Below are 22,537 nucleotides of genomic sequence, written 5' to 3' on the forward strand. Positions count from 1 at the left end.
GGCGTGTTCTAGGTCCCTTCTTGTGAATTAGTACAAGAATCGAGCCACGCCACGAGTTAGGGATCTGCCCTTCCAGGCTTACCTTATTAAATAGTACATTAATTCCCCTCAGAATGTCTTATTCTTAGTTATTACTACATTGGGTAGCCTGTTAGGGCCAGGGGCTCTAGAGTCTTTTAGAGCACCAATTTTCAGCATGATCTCATCACGTGAGAAACTAATGCTGAATTTGGCTTCTGGGAGGAAGAGGACCGAAGGATCATAGAAACTTTTACCAATGTGGCTCAACCACTCATGTTCCCCAATGACACAGATCTCATGGGTGGGTATGTTGGAGTTGAAACCACTCAACAGTTTCAGAGCTTGCACAATAAGGACCAGATATTGCCATTGTGTATTTCTGCTCGATGCTACCCAGTCCTTCGCCCATCTTTGGTATCTAGTTCTTGCCATTTTCAAAGCGGCCAAAGTTTCTGCGGGAATAGTATTATTTTTCTTAATCGTTTTTAATTCCCGCCTTCAGGATATTTTAGACTCTCATATAGCCTTGTCAAAGCGGTATTTCTCATTCCATTGCTAGGCATTGAATAGTAGCTTTTTTGAACCACTAGTGTTTGGGTACTATCCTTAATAATTTCCTCAATTCCATCGGCTGCTAAACATGACACAGTAGATAGCCATTTTCTACCCTGAGAACAGAAATAAATGGCAGCCCTCTCAACACTCTTATCTGACCAACGAATTTTACAGCCTGCAGGGTTCCTTTCGAGTTCCCCAACTCGCCCTTGATGACAAGGGCCTTGAGTCCCCAATGTGTATAAGGTAAGTATGGCATGATCACTGAAATTCATGTCAGTGATTTCAAACTTCCTAATAAATGGTAAAACTGGTGAGTTACAGAAAATATAATCTAGGGTTGATGTTCTCATCCCAACTCTCCAAGTGATTTTTCCCAGAAGAGCACCTGTCACTCTTCCATTCAGAAGGAAACAGTCCCAGTCAAACAAAGTATCAACCCAAATGTTTCCTTTGTGAGATCTTTTTTCTTCAGCGACAGTTACAGAATTACTTTTAACAAAAACAGAATCACTGATTTCATTAGGACAATAGCATCTCGCATTAAGATCTACGTGTATTTGGGTTTCTTCGTCAAAATTTTGAATACTACCTATAACGCCCAGAACAATGTCCAAAACAGTCATCTGTTTTGGCTGAGTCTAGAGGGTCATATACATTGAGAACGCTTATAACACCTACATCTTTATTTACACTCACTCTGACCGCCAAAACATAAGAACTATCCCTGTTAGTATGAATTCTTGCTTCTTTTAAGTTATTTTTGACTCCAATAATGAGGCCTCCTATGGGCCGCCTCGGGGCTCCTTGTTTGCCATTCCCTGAAATATATGATAGCCATCAATTAGTAAATCAGAAAGTAACCAAACCCTCCTTTAATAGGAAGATGTCTTTCTGCAGCAAAAATTCCAAAGACCCTTCAGTAGGTGAGTAAAACCACTAGTATTCCAAGTTGAAATGGCCAGGTCTCAATTTCCGGCTATTTGGCCATTGCCATTATTGAGAATTATTGGGACCTCCTGAGCAACGTCTAGATCATAGCCTAGATCTGTGTATCAGTCTTTATAGGATTGGTTCATCTGAGCAGTTTCATTGGTGCTGCAGTAGATATTACTGAATTGACATTTAGGGTCCTTAATTGGATCAATGAAGTCAAAATCCTCGTTATGAAGAATCCTTAACGGGAGAATTTTGTGCGTCAGAGCCAAATAATCTGCTCTATTGATGTGTGAATGAGATCTAGGTTTACCCAGCACTTTTTTTCTTATCGTAATTGTTCTGGGTAGGTTGATCAAAACGTCCTCCAAAGTTGTGTCAGAGGCAATATATTCCTCTTTTTGATGTCTATCAGAAGGTACAAGTGCAATGGTAGGCGATTTAGAATTTTGGGATTGTATCACTTAATTGGTTGGCATAGTGGATAATTGCGGGGGGACACCATGTTCAAATTTTGTTCAGGCATGTCATTCACAACACTTCGATGTCTATCATTCAGCACCCAGCTCGTAAGTGGCTCTTTGGGTCTAATCACTTTCTTACTTTTTCTATTGGATTTTTTAGTTTTCCTAATGGCTGGTTCTGTAATAAGTACATCCTCTATGCCTTCCCCAATCTGTGAATGTGCAATTTCTATTTTGTTCTCGGCTACCTTACGATTTTGTCTCCTTTTTCCTACGCTGTTTGCGGGTCAGGTAGATGGTCGAAGACTCACTAGGGTGTTCGGCCATCTCCTCCGCCTTCGGTGTAGCAAGGTTGGCATCAGCAACTACACTGGTGCCCACCATTGGAGCAGACGCAATAAAGCAGACCCAATTATCCGATGTATACGAAAATGCAGCAGCAATCAATTCATCTAGGACTCTGTCTTCATCAGCGCGAGGCATACTACAGCTGGTCAAGGCAGAGACCTCCTCTAATATCCTACCACACATCTTTAAAAGTACTTTCACTGCAAATTGTAAGACCGACAATTGTGCTTGAGATGAACACTGTTGTCCGAATGATCATCAGTTAAAGAAATCAACCCCCCGCCCCATCATCTATTGGGCACATATGTGGCGTGGCCAATATGCCCAGTCTCCTCCATAGCACCCGGGTCGGGGTCAGATCTCATGAGTATATTTCCCACCAGACTATTTATTCTGGTGGGATGGATGGCTTGATCTTGTGACTCCTCATATGTCAAAGGATTGGGGGCGAGCGAGTCTCGAAGTGAATAGCACAGAGCCAATAAAGAGTTGTTATTGTCCATTGTAGAGAGGTCCGAATGGGATATATTATTTTCCCTACTTGATATCTCACCACTGGAAGGCAATTTATCATTTACCAGCAACGATGTCCGAGGGGGGGTAATGTTTGGTTCAGATGTGAAATAAGAGTCAATATGGCCAGTTCCACATTCCCTATTATGTTTACCACTAGGTGAGCCTGTTGCCCGTGCTCTAGTGGCGGTCACATTATTTCCCTTAGTTCAGTTGCGAGCGCTGAGGCCCACTTGTGTTTTTGGATAGGGAGCAGTTTTCCTCTGTTTGTGGTTATGGGACCTCAAACTTATTTTTCCAGGCATATTCGTACAGATGCTCAAGTGGGAGATGGTGTAAACAAAGTGCTTACATTTGGTTAATGTCCAGGGCCTCCCAAGGCAAGCAGGGATAAGATAGTATTAGTCGCAGAAAAACAGCAAAGCAGTCTCCAAGTAACAAGATTCAAAACAAAGTAAAATGTATCTGTGATTATCACGATATATTTTCAAAACCAATAAAAAAATGCATACAAAATAGCAGCAATCAGAATAACTTTCCTTTCAATGAGGTACAAATAATTTTAGAATCACACCATTAATTTGGTGCTAAGAAGCTACCAGACTATAGTGGCTATGGAAGGAGGAGGCGACATTGCATGAAGGAAAACAAAGCGGTCCCACACGCTCCAAGCTCTAAAAATACTCTTTGAATACTTGCGTATTCGAGACCCTGGAATGTTTCAAAGCAGGCTGTGGCGGGCTGTGGATCTCCGTACAGGACAGAGGGACCACACTCCCACAGTGCACTCCCGCGTTAGCTAACAGAAGAAAATGAACTTACATACAGTACACACTATGCCCGGCACCTTCATCCGTAACACTGGTGCGATGAAAGGTTTACCTCGAGTGACTCCAAAGGTTAGCAAAGAGTAGCCAAGCACTCTGGCGCTCCTGCATGGACTGCAAAGACTGCGGTTCAGTTCACAAAACTCTTTTAAATAATCGACGGTGCTAAAGGAGCCAATATGCCTAGAAGCTCTGAGACCTGTGAGAGTGAAGCCTGTCGAGGTTGGCGGCCTGGCCAGAGGGATGCAGTATCTGGGACTGTGACACAGCAAGCAGGAAGCTATATCTATAGATGCTAAGTGAGCTAAGCACTATGGGGGTAATTCATAGAATTCAGCGCACAAGTGGCGCACGCGGCTGGCGCACAGTGTGCGCGTGCGAATCCCTGCGCCAGCCGCATGCGCTAAAATCCATTTCCGCGCACAGCGTATTCATGGATTCCAGCCATCAAAACCAGCCGTGGCGCACAGTGGCGCAGCGACCCTGCAGCAGCGCCAGTTACGCCCCCAAGAACGCCTCTCGCGCAGGGAAAAGCCATCAATATACCCAATCCAGCGCAAAGGGCTGCGCTAACCCTGTACCAGCACGGCAAGCGGGCTACGTGTATCACTGGGGTGCGCGGGAAGTACCTCACGCGATTGGCCCCGTGCGAGCAGGGTACGCGTATTTCAGGGGTGCGCGGGAAGTTCCACACGCGATTTCTGCAAGGTACGCGTATCTCAGGGGTGCGCGGGAAGTGCCACACGCGATTTCAGCAGGGTACGTGTATTTTGGGGTGCGGGGCAAGTTTCACACGTGATCTCAGCAGGGTACGTGTATTTCAGGGGTGCGCGGGAATTTCCACACGCGATTGGGTCCGTGCAAGCAAGGTACGCGTATCTCAGGGGTGTGCGGGAAGTGCCACACGCGATTTTAGCAGGGTACGTGTATTTCAGGGGTGCGCGGGAAATTCCACACGCGATTGGGCCCGTGCGAGCACGGTATGCGTATCTCAGGGGTGCACGGGAAGTGAGTGCCACACGCGATTGCAGCAGGGTACGTGTATTTCAGGGGTGCGCGGGAATTTCCACACGCGATTTCATCATGGTACGTGTATTTTGGGGTGCGGGGGAAGTTTCACACGCGACATCAGCAAGGCACGTGTATTTCAGGGGTGCGCGGGAAGTTCCACACGCGATTTCATCAGGGTACGTGTATTTCAGGGGTGCGCGGGAAGTTCCACACGCGATTGGGCCCGTGCGAGCAGGATACGCGCATTTCAGGGGTGCGCGGGAAGTTCCACACGCGATTCCATCAGGGTACGTGTATTACAGGGGTGCGCGGGGAGCACCACACGTGAATTGCACGTGTGGGTCCTCCCAGGTGTTCCCTCTACACCCTCCACGGCCCCTGCAGGTGGCTCACACCACAGGGGCCTACCCTGCACATGTCCTGCAGGCACACCATCCACCATGGCCATGACCCCCAGCCAACCCACATGTCAACTTGCACTACTGCCCATCAACGCATGTCCCCCTGCACCCCCAGCCACCAGGGGCACCCTCCACCAGGCCCCCACCCATGTCTCCCACCCCCCAGCACTGTGGGGCACCTGCCAGCAGGCCCCCACCCATGTCCAACTCATGTTCCCCACCACCCCCACCCCCCAGCACTGTGGGGCACCTGCCAGCTGCCCCCCACCCATGTCTCCCAGCACCCCCCAGCAGTGCAGGGGCACCCACCACCAGGCCCCCAGCCATGTCTCCCAGCACCCCCACCCCCCAGGGGCAGCCTCCACCAGGCCCCCACCCATGTCTCCCACCACCCCCACCCCCCAGCAGTGCAGGGGCAGCCTCCACCAGGCCCCCACCCATGTCTCCCAGCACCCCACCCCCCAGGGGCAGCCTCCACCAGGCCCCACCCATGTCTCCCACCACCCCCACCCCCCCAGCAGTGCAGGGGCAGCCTCCACCAGGCCCCCACCCATGTCTCCCAGCACCCCCACCCCCCAGCCACCAGGGGCAGCCTCCACCAGGCCCCACCCATGTCTCCCACCACCCCCACCAGTGCAGGGGCAGCCTCCACCAGGCCCCCACCCATGTCTCCCACCACCCCCATCCCCCAGCCACCAGGGGCAGCCTCCACCAGGCCCCCACCCATGTCTCCCACCACCCCCACCCCCCAGCACTGTGGGGCACCTGCCAGCAGGCCCTCACCCATGTCCAACTCATGTTCCCCACCACCCCCACCCCCTAGCACTGTGGGGCACCTGCCAGCAGGCCCCCACCCATGTCTCCCAGCACCCCCACACCCCAGCAGTGCAGGGGCACCCACCACCAGGCCCCCACCCATGTCTCCCAGCACCCCCACCCCCCAGCCACCAGGGGCAGCCTCCACCAGGCCCCCACCCATGTCTCCCACCACCCCCACCCCCCCAGCAGTGCAGGGGCAGCCTCCACCAGGCCCCCACCCATGTCTCCCAGCACCCCCACCCCCCAGCCACCTGGGGCAGCCTCCACCAGGCGCCCACCCATGTCTCCCACCACCCCCACCCCCAGCACTGTGGGGCACCTGCCAGCAGGCCCCCACCCATGTCCAACTCATGTTCCCCACCACCCCCACCCCCCAGCACTGTGGGGCACCTGCCAGCAGGCCCCCACCCATGTCTCCCAGCACCCCCACCCCCAGCAGTGCAGGGGCACCGACCACCAGGCCCCCACCCATGTCTCCCAGCACCCCCAGCCACCAGGGGCAGCCTCCACCAGGCTCCCACCCAGGTCTCCCAGCACCCCCACCCCCCAGCCACCAGGGGCAGCCTCCACCAGGCCCCCACCCATGTCTCCCACCACCCCCACCCCCCAGCAGTTCAGGGGCAGCCTCCACCAGGCCCCCACCCATGTCTCCCAGCACCCCCACCCCCCAGCCACCAGGGGCAGCCTCCACCAGGCCCCCACCCATGTCTCCCACCACCCCCACCCCCCAGCAGTGCAGGGGGAGCCTCCACCAGGCGTGTGATCGGAGGGGAGTGAGCGTACACGCGATTGGCCTGGGTACATGTGTTTCGTGGTGCGCGGGAAGTTCCACACGCGATTAGCCTGGGTACGTGTGTTCCGGGGAGCCGGGAACTTTCACACGTGATTGGTGGAAATCCACGTGTGTTCTGTCATCACGTGCAATGAGGGAAACACCCGCGCGCGTCACGTCACAGACGCGCTCACGCGCTAAGGGCCTTTGGTCTAATGAAATCGCATATGCGTGCTGCCGTGCATACGCGCTAAGGGCCTTTCCTCGAATTACACGCTGACGTGCAGATTTTTCACGTGCCAAATCACTCCGTATCAAGCTGGCCACGCGTAAGCACACGGAAGACCACGCTCCTGCCCAGAAGGCCGAACTACTGCCCCCCAGAGCCCCGAGCATGCTCCCACCTGCCATCTGCTGCTGCCTGACTGCCTGCTGCCCACGTGCCCTGCCATTTGCTGCCTGCACATCAGCCAGGGGTGCTGTTGCTGTGACCACCCCTGCTGGAACCGAAGACTCCCGACTGGGATTCCATCGCTCCACAGCCCAGCCCCAGGACCCAGTTGCCCACCCACTCCTGCCTCTGGGGTTGTCATGTTGGGGCAAACACCATCTGAGACCACTGACAACCCCCGGCCAGAGAGGCAGAGGGGCACCAGCTTCAGTGCCACCGAAGTTGGTGTCCTGGTGGAGCATGTCCTGGGGCAGTATGATGCCCTCTTCGGAAGTTCCCGCGCCGACAAGGAAGGACGGACTCGGATCTGGACTGACATCGTGACTGCCATCAACGCGGAGGGGGTGGCAGTCCGCGACTTACAACATGTCAAGAAGCGCTGGGAGGACTTCAGGTCCAGGACCCTGAACAAGGCCCGGCGCCTCTTGAAGGCAGCGGATGCCAAGGGGCGCCGGGGCCACTTGTCGGAAGAACAGATGAGGGTCCTGGAACGCATATCCCCAGCGCTCCACGTCCAGGTCCTTGAGAGGCAGACCCGTCTGGAGTCGAGCGGTAAGTGTACATGCATCCTTATTGTGAGCAGTGCGTGTGGTGATTTTTCAGTAGTGTGCAGGTTGCACATCTGTTTGTATGGGGTTGAGTATGGGTGGGGGTGTACAGGGCCGTGGGGCTAACACATGCGAGGGCTGGAATGTGTGAGACATGGATGGTGCTTGTGTGTGTAGGCTTGCATGCCAAATGCAGTTGTGTGGGCACACATGTTTGGATGAATGTGTATGTAAGTAGACATGTCCGTGATGTCACGCATGTATGTTGTTTTCGGCTGCATGTATCAGCACTGTGTACATGTGCATGTGTGTGTATTTGACAAGGGTGCAACAGTGATGCAAAATGGATGCATGTGACAGCGGTATGTGGAAGCCTGATTGGCAGATGTGACATGGATGCCCGTCTGAACACTGCGACACTTGGCAGAGGTGTACACATGCATGCAAGTGTGGTGGTGTGTGTACATGTGTGGTGCACTTCCTGTGTTGCATGTGATGTCTGGCTCACCTTTGGCTGCTCATGCTGTTGTATGTGTATGGATGGTGCTGGCAGTTGCGATATGGCTGTGGTATGGCTCATGTGTGCGAGTTGAAATTACATGTGTGTTGGGGATTGTGATGACATGTCTGAGGTTTGCCAATGCCACTCATGTACAACTGTCATGTGTGTATGTGTCCATTGTACAGTGCCCTGATGCCTGTGTTTTGTTTCTCCCTGTCTGCAGCGTCAACTGATGAAGAGGGCGGAGAAGGTGCTGTGGAGCACAGCGGCGGGGATCCCACAGCCAGCCGGAGACACAAGGCCCGGCTCCCCTCCCATGTTGTCATCTCGCCGGGGAGTGAGGAGTCCGGTGCCGCGTCCCGGGCCGCAGCTGCCGGGGGGAGGTCCAAGAGGCGGAGGTTGGAGTTGGACTTCTCGGCAGCAGAAGGGGCAGCTGGGACCCCACAGGGCCCAACAGGGGAAGATGGCACGGAGTCATCCAGGTTGGTGGGGGGTTTGGTGGAGGAGGAGGCCGTGCAAGCACCAGAGACGGGGTCTGGAGGTGGGGATCCCACTGGTGCTAGTGGTGCAGTGCAGGACCAGGGACAGGAGGCAGCACAGGCCGCCGCGGAGGTGCCTGTGTGCAATCCTGTCCCTGATCCTGTCTCTGCATCATCTTGCACCAGCAGGGATGCCTTCGTCCAGACCCGTTTTCAGGCAGGGGATGAGCTCACGTCAACTGGCCTTCCTCTGCCTGCGGACGTGGCTATCCGGGTCCGGGTTGAGCCTGTCCTGGCTGGTGTGGCGTTGCGTCAACGGGCCATGCGAGGTGACCTGCAGTCTTTTCATGAGGAGACTGCACGTCATCTCGAATGGCTCGTTGACCACGTCAGCCTGCTGGGTAAGGTCACCCAGGCCAGATTCCTCCGTCTGATGGGGCTTACTACGACCCCCTACTCAACTGGACCCCCTACGCGCCAGTCGTCCTCCGTGCCATCTTCCCACCCATCAGTCACCTGGGTGCCCTGTGGAGCTGCCTCTGACGGTGTGGCCAGGCTGGTGGAGGAGGCATCCCTGCCACAGTCGGGAGTCGGACGTCCAGCAGGGGTGGCCACATCTACGACTGCACCCCAGACAGCGGAGGATATGCAGGCAGCAGGAGGCAGTGCACGGGCAGAGGCACAGCAGCAGCAGCAACGTGGTGGGAGCCATGAAGGCTCGGGGCCTTCAACATTGGAGGGGCAGGCATCGGCCGGAGGGCAGGAGGACCCAGGACAGAGAGTGTCTTCCGTGTGGCAGCGGTTGGGCCACGCCATAGATGCGGAGCGGCAGCGGCCGGAAGAGGCACGGCTCACAATGGTCAGGGCGGAGAACTCCATGCGGAGGGCCCTGAGGCGGGCCGAGTGCCTCGAGGCAATCCGCAGGGGTTTAGAGGTAGACACATCGACGGCCCTGCGGACCCTCGGGGCCATGGAGGAGGACCGCATCTGGGACATTGAGGAGGAGTTCGATGATGCCCTGGCCCGGGACATCCACAAGTGAGCCGTGAAACTAGCGCGCTGCCCTTGTACATAGTTATGTAGGTAGTGTTAGGTTTCATTTTTGTTTTGATTTTATTTGGACCTTTCGGACATTGGCCACATTTTTGTATATAGTTTATTTTATTAGTTAGTGTAGTTAGATAGGTTTCCTTTCTTTTGTTGGGATAATGGACCCTGGCTTGTTCCCATGTACATAGTTCACTGTTGGATTGTATTTTTTTTCATATTTTAACCATGGAGCAATGGCTTTCTTTTTTATTTCCCATTGGATTTTGTTTTGTGGACATTGACTTTGGACACCATTACTTTGGAATTTTATTTTTGGTTTTGCTTTTTTTCACGGACATGCTTCCTTTAATTTTTGTACATTCACATTTCTGTTTCTTCATTTTTGATTCTATTTATGTTTCCTTTAATACATATTTTTTTGGTGAACTTCAATGTGTGGTATCTCATTGGTTTCATGCATTTCATGATATGGGTTTTGAGATTCACTGACACCCATTGGGTGTATGTGAGGGAAATGTGTTTGTTTCGGAACTTGCAATTGGTGTTCTGTGATGTAATTGCAAATTATGAGTGGGTGGATGCAATACTCGGGTGGGTGTTTTGCATTTGGAGGCTGACCATAGGGACCAGGGATCTAGATTGTGAGGACATGTTGGCTGGGGAACATGAGGTGCACATGGGTGCGGGCCTGCTGGCAGGTGCCCCACAGTGCTGAGGGGTGGGGGTGGTGGGAGACATGGGTGGGGGCCTGGTGGATAGTGCCCCTGGTGGCTGGGGGGTGGGGGTGGTGGGAGACATGGGTGGGGGCCTGGTGGAGGCTGCCCCTGCACTGCTGGGGGGGTGGAGGTGGTGGGAGACATGGGTGGGGGCCTGGTGGAGGCTGCCCCTGGTGGCTGGGGGGTGGGGGTGCTGGGAGACATGGGTGGGGGCCTGGTGGAGGCTGGCCCTGGTGGGTGGGGGTGGTGGGAGACATGGGTGGGGGCCTGGTGGAGGCTGCCCCTGGCGGCTGGGGGGTGGGGGTGCTGGGAGACATGGGTGGGGGCCTGGTGGTGGGTGCCCCTGGTGGCTGGGGGGTGGGGGTGCTGGGAGACATGGGTGGGGGCCTGGTGGAGGCTGCCCCTGCACTGCTGGGGGGGTGTGGGTGGTGGGAGACATGGGTGGGGGCCTGGTGGAGGCTGCCCCTGGTGGCTGGGGGGTGGGGGTGCTGGGAGACATGGGTGGGGGCCTGGTGGAGGCTGCACCTGCACTGCTGGGGGGTGGGGGTGGTGGGAGACATGGGTGGGGGCCTGGTGGAGGCTACCCCTGGTGGCTGGGGGGTGGGGGTGCTGGGAGACATGGGTGGGGCCTGGTGGTGGGTGCCCCTGCACTGCTGGGGGGTGGGGGTGCTGGGAGACATGGGTGGGGGCCTGCTGGCAGGTGCCCCACAGTGCTGGGGGGTGGGGGTGGTGGGGAACATGAGTTGGACATGGGTGGGGGCCTGCTGGCAGGTGCCCCACAGTGCTGGGGGGTGGGGGTGGTGGGGAACATGAGTTGGACATGGGTGGGGGCCTGCTGGCAGGTGCCCCACAGTGCTGGGGGGTTGGGGTGGTGGAGAACATGGGTGGGGGCCTGGTGGAGGGGGCCCCTGGTGGCTGGGGGTGCAGGGGGACATGCGTTGGTGGGCAGTAGTGCAAGTTGACATGTGGGTTGGCTGGGGGGCATGGCCATGGTGGATGGTGTGCCTGCAGGACATGTGCAGGGTAGGCCCCTGTGGTGTGAGCCACCTGCAGGGGCCGTGGAGGGTGTAGAGGGAACACCTGGGAGGACCCACACGTGCAATTCACGTGTGGTGCTCCCCGCGCACCCCTGTAATACAAGTACCCTGATGAGATCGCGTGTGGAACTTCCCACGCACCCCTGTAATACACGTACCCTGATGGAATTGCGTGTGGAACTTCCCGCGCACCCCTGGAATACACGTACCACGCTCAATCGCGTGTGTAACTTCCCGCGCACCCCCAAAATACACGTACCCCGCTCAATCGCGTGTGTAACTTCCCGCGCACCCCCGATATACACGTACCCCGCTCAATCGCGTGTGTAACTTCCCGCGCACCCCCGAAATACACGTACCCCGCTCAATCGCGTGTGTAACTTCCCGCATGCCCCCAAAATACACGTACCCCGCTCGATCGCGTGTATAACTTCCCGCGCACCCCCGATGTACACGTACCCCGCTCGATCGCGTGTGTAACTTCCCGCGCACCCCCGAAATACACGTACCCTGCTCGATCGCGTGTGTAACTTCTCGCGCACCCCCGAAATACACGTACCCCGCTCGATCGCGTGTGTAACTTCCCGCGCACCCCCGCAATACACGTGCCCCGCTCGCACAGGCCCAATTGCTGTATGTTGCCACTTTTGTGATGCCCTGGGACTCTACCGCCTGCCTTCGTGTGGCGGACGTGTTTCAGCTTGTGCGTGTCTTTGGCTGTGCGTGGCTTTGCCCTATTCGATTCCATGAATACGTGTGGTTCGAGTGCGTGTGGGCGTTCCGTCTGCTTCCCTGCAGTACATCCCCAGTTACGCCCTTATTTTCGCGCGTTGTTCCCCATTCCGCGCGTTACGCCCCGTGTCCCGCCCACTTTCTGGTGTATGCACCGAGGTTGTACGCTTTCACTGTGCGCGTCGCGCACGCCTTTCGGGATGTTGCAGTGACTTGTGTGCCATGCACGGGTTTGGCGCACATCCCGAGGTAAACACGCGCAGGGACTTCCATGAATCGCACGCGTGCGCGTGCGCCTGTTTTTTTGCGCTTGCGCCTGCTTGCGCGAAGATTTTCGGCGCACGTTTGTTCCATGAATCGGCCCCTATGTCTCTAGAAGTGAGCTTGACTTTATATCCCTGGAAACAAGCTGGGTGCCGTATCCCTACAAGCAAAATAAAGGGTGGGCATATCCCTAGAGGTTTCCAACAAGTGTTCTGGGCGCTATATCCCGGAAACTGTTTAGTGAAGGATATAACTACTTTTAGTGAAGGTTAGAAGGAGGTTGTTCAGCTTTTTATTTGCAGGGCTGTCTAATGGAAGCTACACAAAGCTTGTTTGAGGCTAGAACCCTGAGACAGTGTTTAGTGAAATGCACAAGAAGCATGCTATTTGCTATATCCCTGGGACTGTGTTTTGTGTGGTGTCAAGAAGCCTGCTGGGTGCTATATCCCTGTAACAAGGAAATGAAAAGGGAGAGCATATTGACAACTATATGTTGAGAAAACGAGTGTTAAATGCTTAGTTATGTTCTGTTTGATGCCAGGTAAAATAGGCTGTTACGTAATAGTAGATGTTTTGTCAATACAACTTTAATACTTGGATGACTTTTGAGGTATACTTGTAGGACTGATCTGAACAGAATGGGAAACCAGGAAATGCCACTGCACCTCTTTTTCCACAATGTACATCATATTGATATATTTGTTTGCCCATTTTTTCTGTCAAATGACTTTAAATTATCCTAATCATTTCTCCAGGCGACCAGATCAACTCTTGCCACAGAGGAGTCGAGAGTTGAAAAACTGAAGTTGCAACTGAAGGAGTTGTTCAGGTTTTCTCAGGATGTACAAGACCCATCGAACAGCGTCGTATCTACTATACGTGAATATCAAAGGTAATGTATTGAGAAATCAGAATGATCAGTTAATGTGCATATTATGATTCTCAAATGCACGGATACATCTGAGTGACTGGTTCCAGGACATCCTAAAGTGTTGTGTAACGCTCAAATGTCCAGTAATGGACTAGGAGTGCTAAAAGTTGTACGGACAAATCAGAGAAATGGTAAATTGCATGTTACCAAAATACTGAGTGTGTAGTATCCACTGGATGGATGTTTATCAGGAACTGATTGGGGAAGCCACATTTGGAGGAACATGAACATTATTAGTGTAAGCAGTGGTGGTTTTCCGCGCAACAGAACATGCCAGATGTATAGCTTGTAGTTGAGATCATGACTTTCCCCATTCACATTTTTAAAGGTGATTGTGCTGCTCCTTGCTCTTGTTCACCCTGACATGAAACATGTGACATTGATTATGCTTCTTTCTAATGACCAGCCAATAATCCTACGAAATATGTGCAAAATATGTGTGTGGTGTCACAGATGGCCTGAATAATCGACAGACTTTCAAGAACGTTTCAAGGGTTTATTGAAAATAATTTGCAAAGTATGGACTGTTTCTTGGAGCAGTGATAGTAGTCGGGCAAATTTGTTTGGTTGTGGCCACCACCTGGAAAAGGTGTTTGGGAAAGTGATGATAGCGCTGCCCCTCTCTCTCTGCTCCCGTGGCATTCCCACGCTAGCCCAGACATCCGTAACCCCTGATTAGTGCTTCAGTCCAGTAACTCTTACAGTTTTCTACTGTGTTGGTCTAGTAGTGAGTCCCTGGGACGATTGATGTCTAATCTCCAACAGGGACTTCCTACCTGGCCCTACACTAGCGTTGGTTAGTGTGTGGATGGTGTAGGTGTGTGCTGTTTGCTGTACAATCCTTCTATCTCTTCACTACTCTCCTCCTCCCCTACTCTCCATCTCCTTCCACTACTACCCACCTTCCCTCATCCCCACATCCTTCTTCTCTTCTCTCCTATAATCCTCTCTCTCCTTCCACTTACCTCCACCCTCTTATGTTACTACCTTCCTACTACTCTCCCCATTCCTCATTATTGCTACACTACTTTCTCCACACCAATACTACTCTCCCTTCACTATTATTACTACTTTCACTGCTACTGCTCTCACTGCTACTACCCTGCCTTCTCCTCCCACACTAATAGTCCTCACCTCCACACTTTGATGTTACTACTCTGTCCATCCTACTACTACCACTCCCTCGACACTGATACTTCTCTTTTTCGCCCTTCCACCCCCTCTTTTGCCCTACTACCCTCTCTTCTGCAAACTTAAGGATATTGTACCCTGCACTTAAAGTACACTCTCCACCACTTCTCTCGTAGAGCACACTCATCTCACTCCACTTCTACACCCTTTTCTACTAGCCTCACTCTCTACTAATACTGTCTCCCTCTCACACTAACTACTACCCACTCTTCAACTCCCATCTCCTACACTATCTCTGTATATCTCTCTCTTACACCTTCTATGCACCCCTTCTCCACATCCTGCACTATATGACAGACAACCAACTGCTACCACTCTCTCCCAACTACCTAGTCTTTGCTAAGCTCTGCCAAAAACTCTCCAACACTCCGCTCCACTGACCGTCCGCCATCTGGTCTGTCGTTAACCCACATTGCCTTTTCCTCTGCCTGATTTTATAGTGCATGGATGAGTGTTCAGTGCTTTTCTTCGCTTCCCATTGGCTACAGCATGCACCTAGCATTCAGCAACAATCAGTGCCTATCTTTCTCCCAAGACCCAAGTGAGAGGCTATAAAACACCTTTAAACACGTCATCCTTTTCCAGCACATTTTTACAGGCTGTTTCTGGTGTTTTTTGTTGTGCTGTGGATTTAAAAGTTTGTTTTTCTGTAGTTGGGTGTAGGTTTTCTGGATTCCTAGTTTGCTGTTGGAAGGTGGTGAAGGCCCTTGGTTCGTCTGGGCGGTCGTTCTGTTGGTTCTCCCTTTGATGTATTCTGGTTCCTGTCTTCTCTGCTGCTCACAGTGGGATTTTGGGAGGTGCGCTACTGAGATAGAAAAGGAAGAACAGTGGCCAGCAACTGCCTTTGAGAAGCTTCGAGAGATACGGAGTGGGTCCAGGAGTGGTATTTCCAGCACATTAGGAATTTTCATGGATTGGGGACCCTCCGACTCTATCTTCACATATCCCGGGCGGGATTTGTTCTGATTTAAATTTGAGGGATTCTCCTACCCCACGCTGAGAAAGGGCCCTTTACCCCTTACCCTGACAGGGTCATGACCATGAGCCTGTCACTGTGGAAAATATGGTGGTCCTCTAAAAGAGGTCTTACCACTGTACATTCTTGATTGCTTTCTGCGGATGCGTCTAGGCAAAGCTTTTGCCTTTTGATGATCCCCTGTATAAGGCAAGTACTAAAATGTTCTAGCCAACGCAAAAACATTTCACTGATATCATCATTTCTCTATGGCCTCTAGTGGGTGCAATACTTAGAGTTAGCTTTGGTGTTTGTCGCATGCTTTTGCATTGTATCCTGAATACGTGCAGGCTCTCTTAACGCATCACCAGAGAAAACCTTTTGAATTTTAGGGTTCTCTCCACCAATTTTCACTTCGCTATCATCAACCAAAAAGCCATCTTTGCAGAACATATTTGTATTCCCCCCTCCATTTTGGTGGCCATCAGGTATCAAAGGTGGACATGATTGCCTGTTTCAGGAAGAGAGGAAAGGAGGACAGGAAGGCTGTCTCTAGAAAAATGTATTGCTAAAGGATCTGGCCTAAGATTTGTTATCAGACCTCCACTAACGAACTGCACCCTACACCATCTATGCTTATGATCTCTCCCTTTTACTCACTTGTAAGCTGCTGTTCAGACATGTTTGGAATATTTGAGGAACTCCCTCCCAAAAGATCAATTCCTAGGAGTGAGTCAAGGAGTCCTAAACTGTTTAAAAATGATGTTGAGTTTAAAATAGTACTTCCGGCCATCTGATGCCCACGTGTTTACATGAATGTCCTTCTCAGATTGGGACTCTCACATGTCATAGTCCGTAGGCTTGTTTGCCACCTGTAATGTTCTCAAAGGCAGAAATTCATCTGACAAGTTACCTACTACTGAGTTTGTATAAAAGGGGCAAATCACTCACACCTATCCTAATATGCTTTTACTCATTCTGGAAATATAATTTTATTTTGTATTTTTTAAAGCAAGAACTACACAAGAGGTGCTTTAAAATGTGGCACAAAAAACATATCTATTATGAACATTAAAGTATCAGAAAAGGCCCATATTCCCACACATAATAAAAGCTTCACTTACCTTTTAAGGAACAATATATCAACTACAGAAACATAACATACAATGTAGGAAATAAAGACGTATGAATCTGAGCAGAGTGATTTATAGGCGTTTGAGAACAAAGGCTTGCTTCAAGAGTTTTGCTAGAAATCCTGAAGTCACTATACAGGAAACTACCATGTCAGTAACTGACCGTCTTAGGTGAGAGCATCATCGGGATCTATGGCCCTCATCCCCACAGAGCCCTTTGAACAGGGAACATGGGATTTGTAAGAAATTGGTCACTAATTGAAATAGAACATACTCCGTGAACTGCCCAATGCACTCTGCAGAAGGCTTTTACATTACACCGTGTCACGTTTGGGAGCCAGGGTAGAGAGTGCACCGCTGCTATAATATATTGGAATCCACTAATTCTGAGAAGCATCTCTTCTGCCGCATTCTGTAGCCTCTGCAGCCTTTGAATAGAAAGTTTGGGTGCCTAAATAAATACTGTTGACAAAGTCATTACAAGAACGTGCCATATTATGTACGTTTTAAGGACAGTACATTCTTAATTTTGGACGTGAAAAGTAAAGATTTGGAAGATTTGGTTAAGAATTGAATTGTTAAAATTGTTATAGCACTCTGCTGTTTTATGGTTGAGATTTTGGGGTGTAACAATGGGTCAGAGTATAACCCCACACCAGGATGTGCTACCTTGGATGCATGGGTGGAACTAACACCCACCTGGGTAGGCCACATTCTTGTGGTCCACTTGCCATGAAGAACACCCATCATTGGAGAACAAACTATGGTGCCACTGGACTTAGTTAACAAAGGACGTATACATTATTTAGAAGCATAATCAATGCAGGTCTGGTGTTCCTGGAAACAAGAGCCAAGAGAGGCAACTAAATGTTTCCTTTATTATAGAAAGATCCAGGTGCTTGTTCAGTTACACGTTTCATTTATTGTGAAAAAGTCAAAAGTGCAGTTCAAGGCTCATGATAATCAAGTAACGTTGTTCGATAGTGATATAGATGCATGCATATATAGGATTGTTAATTGAGAAACGGTAGGGTGTATATATAAATAAAGAAAAGATATGCCAACAGTAAAAACAGAGAAAGTCATGAATACATTACATCGTTGTTTGTGCACAGTTTGAGAAGTTACAAATCAGTTCAGTGTAATTCGTTTACAGAAAATACAGCTTAGCTAGTCCAACATTGATCTTTAGAAGGAGTCATGAGTTCCAAATGGACGTGATAAGATAGTTTCTAGAATATTTGGAATGTACTAGTTTGTCTCGCAGATTTTTAGATCCTTTTAGTGTATGTCTACACGTAATGGCTCCCAGCTGCCAAATTACTATTTGGAGCAAAATGAGCTCCAATGTATACCACTCCAGGCCGACCTCTACAAGTACACACCACATAATCAGTGTGCAATGAGAAAAGAACCATGACGTGTGAAATGAGTACTACTCGCTTTTGGATGTTGCATTGGTAGAACAGAACTTGAAAGTGTCTCTCTTCCTAATCCAACATGCAACACTTGACATTCTGGGCAAACCCCAAATGTATTGCCCTTACCCTCAATGCATTGTATCCATAAGTGAGGCCATGCTGTGAGTCATTCTATGGCTGAATAAAACGGGGAAGACGCTCATTAGATATATGAACAAAGCAAGATTGCTCTTCAGAAAATGGCTTCTTGCTACTGCTCTTGTACCTGCTAATCCTTCAACGATAAGTATATTTCTTTTTATTAATCAGTGTGAACTCATCTTTCAAAATGCATTATGTGGTTGCATTGCTAAGGAATGTGTAAATAGCATATGCTTGCCACAGAACATCAAAACTTATCTCGATCACACTGAATGACCGTTTGTGCTCTATCTGGTATCTGTGTGCATTTGTTTGCAGTGTTAAAAGCAAAGCTTTCAAGCTGTGCACCGAGACAGAGTCTGGACTCCGGCAGTGTTTCCAGAATCCTCTACGAGAGTTCCATCACTGGAAGCCAGCGGCCCAGCAGGTTCTGGACACCACCGCAGACATGACTGACCTCCCCATGATCCAGACCTTCTCGATGCAGATTGAGGTAATGCACGTGTAGCTGTGGATGCTGAACTGATGCTGTACGTTGCATTGCTGTGCACACATCCCTTTTTTGAATGCTGTAACCTGGGAATCCCTTAGTGTGGCAACAATGCCATGGAAAGGGTCTCAAGATACTGTTGTCGAAACTATCACAAGAACTAGCCAGCAGTCCCAATGGTTGGCAATAACAGCCTGTTTTATGTGTCGACCGTCTACCAAATGATATTTTTGCAATCCGCTAAGAGTTCACTTAAACTATTATAAAATCAGAAGACTACTCAGTGCTTTGGCTTCATCAATCCAGCCTTGTTTTCTTAGAACACGGTTTCCTGTTGTTTGCCTATTCTTGGTATATACATTAAATGTGCGTTTTTAAGAAGTCCTTCAAAGCAAAGAATGTGTGTGAATTATGTAACGTTTTTTGTCTTGACCATTCTTTTTTTCCTAAGAACGCTGCGGTGGATAACATGCGATCCTACACTGTTGCTCAGGGATAACCTACGCTCTTATCTCCATTTGGCTAAACGTCGTCTGGGTTTCGGGATCCTTCAGGGCCCACCACACACGTCTACACAACACACAGTATACATTGTGACCTACAGGGAGTGCCGGTGCCTACAGTGCTGTAAACCACAATACCCTCGATAGTTCCGAACTATTCCGGAGAGTATTTTGTGTGAGGGGGGTGCAGGTGGGTTGCCTTGTCAGTCAAATGATGTCATTACATTCTATCACTGGCAGTTAGCCTAGCTTCGTTTTCAAGATAGTCACAGGGGGTATTCCTTGAAGGTTCTTTAAACAGAATTGTGTTTTCATTGAAGCACACTGGTGAACAGATTAATAATATGCAAACACGTAATAGTTGTCGGACAATAAGGTTTAGTTCTTTACGTGGTAGACCCGTCCTAGACCAATATAAGATATATACATTCATGTTCCGTGCACACGAGGATTACCACTCCCAAATAGTTTTCCTATACCCCTGCCTCCTCCTACTCAAAAACTGTAGACTGTCCTCTGGCTTCTTCTCCTCATTATTACAGAGTGTGTATTATTTTGTTATGTTACTCAGACGTAAATACGTGTCACTGAACCTAGACAATTGCTGCTTGACAAACGGAAATAAGGAATGATGGCCTTCACTGGTCAATGTTTGCACAGAGCCTGCGGGGCATTGCTGCTTCTCGGCTACTGTAAAAAGGAACGTGTTCAAGGTTTTAAGAGCGCCTCGCCCCCTTCACCTATATGCCAAACCAAGTGCAAGCCCTACACCCAAAATAGAACTCGGAAACAAAGCTGGCAAGAGCTGAAGATCAGGGTGACCAATATAAACTGATGGCGTCTTGGTATCGGCCCCAATTATAGTCGCCCCGTAATTGCAAAAGGGCAAACACCCCAGATATGAAGGCATGCTTGCCGAAATTGCGGTTTGTTGTGGACATGTGCAAAATAGGCGCCTCTCTCAGGTATGGAGGGATCCCCGGGGGGTTCACCATAAACCTCATGATTTGCAATCCTTCCTGTTAATAGAATGTCAACTCCACGACTATATACTGTTTCAGAGTCTTTTCCTTTGGGGAAGCGCAGCCTTGCTTTATGTTCCTCTGTTCCGAGTAAAGATTGCCATTCCATTGACAGTAGCTTGAGAAAACATGAATGGCAAAACAAACAAAAAGAGCGGTAGTGCGCCTTGAAACACAATTCTGCTGCATAGTGCGCATTACACATGACCAATAAATAAAAAATAAAGCGCGTTCATTGGGGTTACTGTGCTCTCTGCAGATGTGCGTCTAGCCTGAATGTCGTACATTTGAACTGCTTAATTGCTGGCTGAGCCTTTCTTCCTTCTAAGATTTAGTAGATAATTACATTTAAGTTTGGAAATAGTAGCAGCTCGTGTATGCAGTCCTACAAAATGGCAACTGTGGTATTCATTTTGGAGGTTACCGTTAACCCCATTGAGAAGTTTAAAAAAGAGCGTAAAGATGACTAGACCCTGGGAGGTGTGGGTGAAGAGCCAGTAATCTAGAGAGGTTCCGGCTACTCTATAGCGAGGCATTGCAAGTATTTCTTATTTATATAGCACTTAAACATTTAGGTGTTGGATAATGCGTTGTAATCATGCTATCATTACTCCCACTACAAAACTGTAACACAACCAATCGGAAGGCTCAGAGTACAGTAGCATTATTGGCCACACTCTGAAGGTTTTGACATGGTTGCTATTATCGAAAGGAAGATGCTTCCCTGCTCAGCCCCTGAGCGCCACATCATCGTTGACTACTGCCAACAGTGAGAGGAAAGTCAAGTTCTGCAGGTGAACAAAGGAACAGCATCTGAGATGTGCAGGGGTGAAGAAGATGGCCTGTTAGGGACATTGCACACACACTTTGCCGTGCGAGCATGCCTATTGCATTCAGTCCTCTTTGCTCCCTTGCATGCCATTGCTTAGCTCTCTGGTCTATCGGGAAGGAAAGTATTGGTGGTCTAACACCAGAAGAGTGGCAGGGCCCTACATGAACAAGAAAGCAGAAGAGGGAGCACACGTGTTGCACAACATGTGGTTCCTCTGCCTGCTCTTTCATCCCTGCAAGTGTCACTGCAGCTAACCCATGCAGCCGCCTCTTCTAAGTCTTAGTCTACTTCAGTGCAGCAAGAGTGCACAGGACATGCTCTATGCACTGGAGTTACTTGGAACTGGTTTGGCTGATGATGACTAATATTGTCTCTTGAAATATGCACTTAGCTCTCGAAACAGCCATTATTGCTTGGGAATAATGCCCTTCCCCCATCTCTAGGGTACAGGCAATAAGCCCACAGAAATGGTTGCTCTGGTATTCTATAAAGCTTGATGGAAATTCCCTCTTGGAGTTTCATCTGTGTATTTTGACGGCCTGAGATTTCTCCCACATCAACTTCTCTGGAGTCCACATGGAGATAGGCATTAGCAGTTTCAGGACTGGATAGGGGTTACCTTGATAATCAGCGTTTCTGAGAGCATTGCAGTGGTTGGATTTGGTGTGGCAGCACATGGAGGTGGTCCGGTAGGAGTACTGCCCAAGTTGTCCGCGAATGAGTTCAACGTTGCACTCAGTACATTTCACTTTGGTGACTTTAGCCTATGGTACATTTCCAACAGTGGTAAAGAACTGCCACAACCTTGATAATCTGAATTTTGGTTTGTTTTTAAAAAGTAAGGAATCTCAAGGAACAACACACTTACATAATTAAACCTGTGGGCTTGCAGAACTACGCAAAGTCATTTGAAGACAGTAAACCTTAATTTGTATAAAATGTGTGAGTTTTGATCTTGTAGCCATCTCAGACCTTTATTGCATTGAGAGCTTTGCTTCAGGTTTGTCGCTAAAGGTCACACATTTAACTTTACTTTACTTTAAGTTATTTATAGTGCGCACCTTGGACAATGTAACAAACATACACAAAACAAAGATACTAGAGCCGCTATGAGCCCACGAAACAGTGGCAGGAGGAGAAGAAGTCAGTGCCTGAAATTAGGAGCATAGCAGGGTTTTTAAATCTTTCTTGAAGACTGTCAAGGAACGCTGGCTTTTTAGGACTGCAGGTATCTGATTCCAGAGTTTGGGTGCAGCCAAAAAGAATGCTCCATTCTCGGCTTTCTTTGTTCCACTACGAGGAAGGAGCAGGTTGTTCTGGCCACAGGAATTGAGAACCCTTCCATTGACTTTGTCAATGATATGATCCTGCAGATAAGAAGGCATAAGGCCATGTCTGCATTTAAAGGTTATAACCAATAACCTGAACTTGGCCCGTGCCTCCACCGGGAACCAGTGCAAAGAGCGCCTGGC

At 49.9% G+C, this 22,537-nt stretch overlaps 1 protein-coding gene across 7 annotated transcripts in view; it reads left to right on the forward strand.

Annotated features, from left to right (window-relative positions):
- The window catches only part of SYNE3 (spectrin repeat containing nuclear envelope family member 3), a 982,841-nt gene that overhangs the window by 597,462 nt on the left and 362,842 nt on the right, over positions 1-22,537 (forward strand). For all 7 annotated transcript variants that reach the window (XM_069637674.1, XM_069637672.1, XM_069637675.1 and 4 more), the window contains 2 exons: positions 13,202-13,338; positions 18,537-18,711. In XM_069637674.1, coding sequence (XP_069493775.1) covers positions 13,202-13,338; positions 18,537-18,711 — 312 coding nt within the window. The remainder of the gene's footprint in view (positions 1-13,201; positions 13,339-18,536; positions 18,712-22,537) is intronic.

Source organism: Ambystoma mexicanum, chromosome 14, assembly GCF_040938575.1.
Source record: "Ambystoma mexicanum isolate Mex_15411 chromosome 14, UKY_AmexF1_1, whole genome shotgun sequence".
Classification (NCBI taxonomy): Eukaryota; Metazoa; Chordata; class Amphibia; order Caudata; family Ambystomatidae; genus Ambystoma; species Ambystoma mexicanum.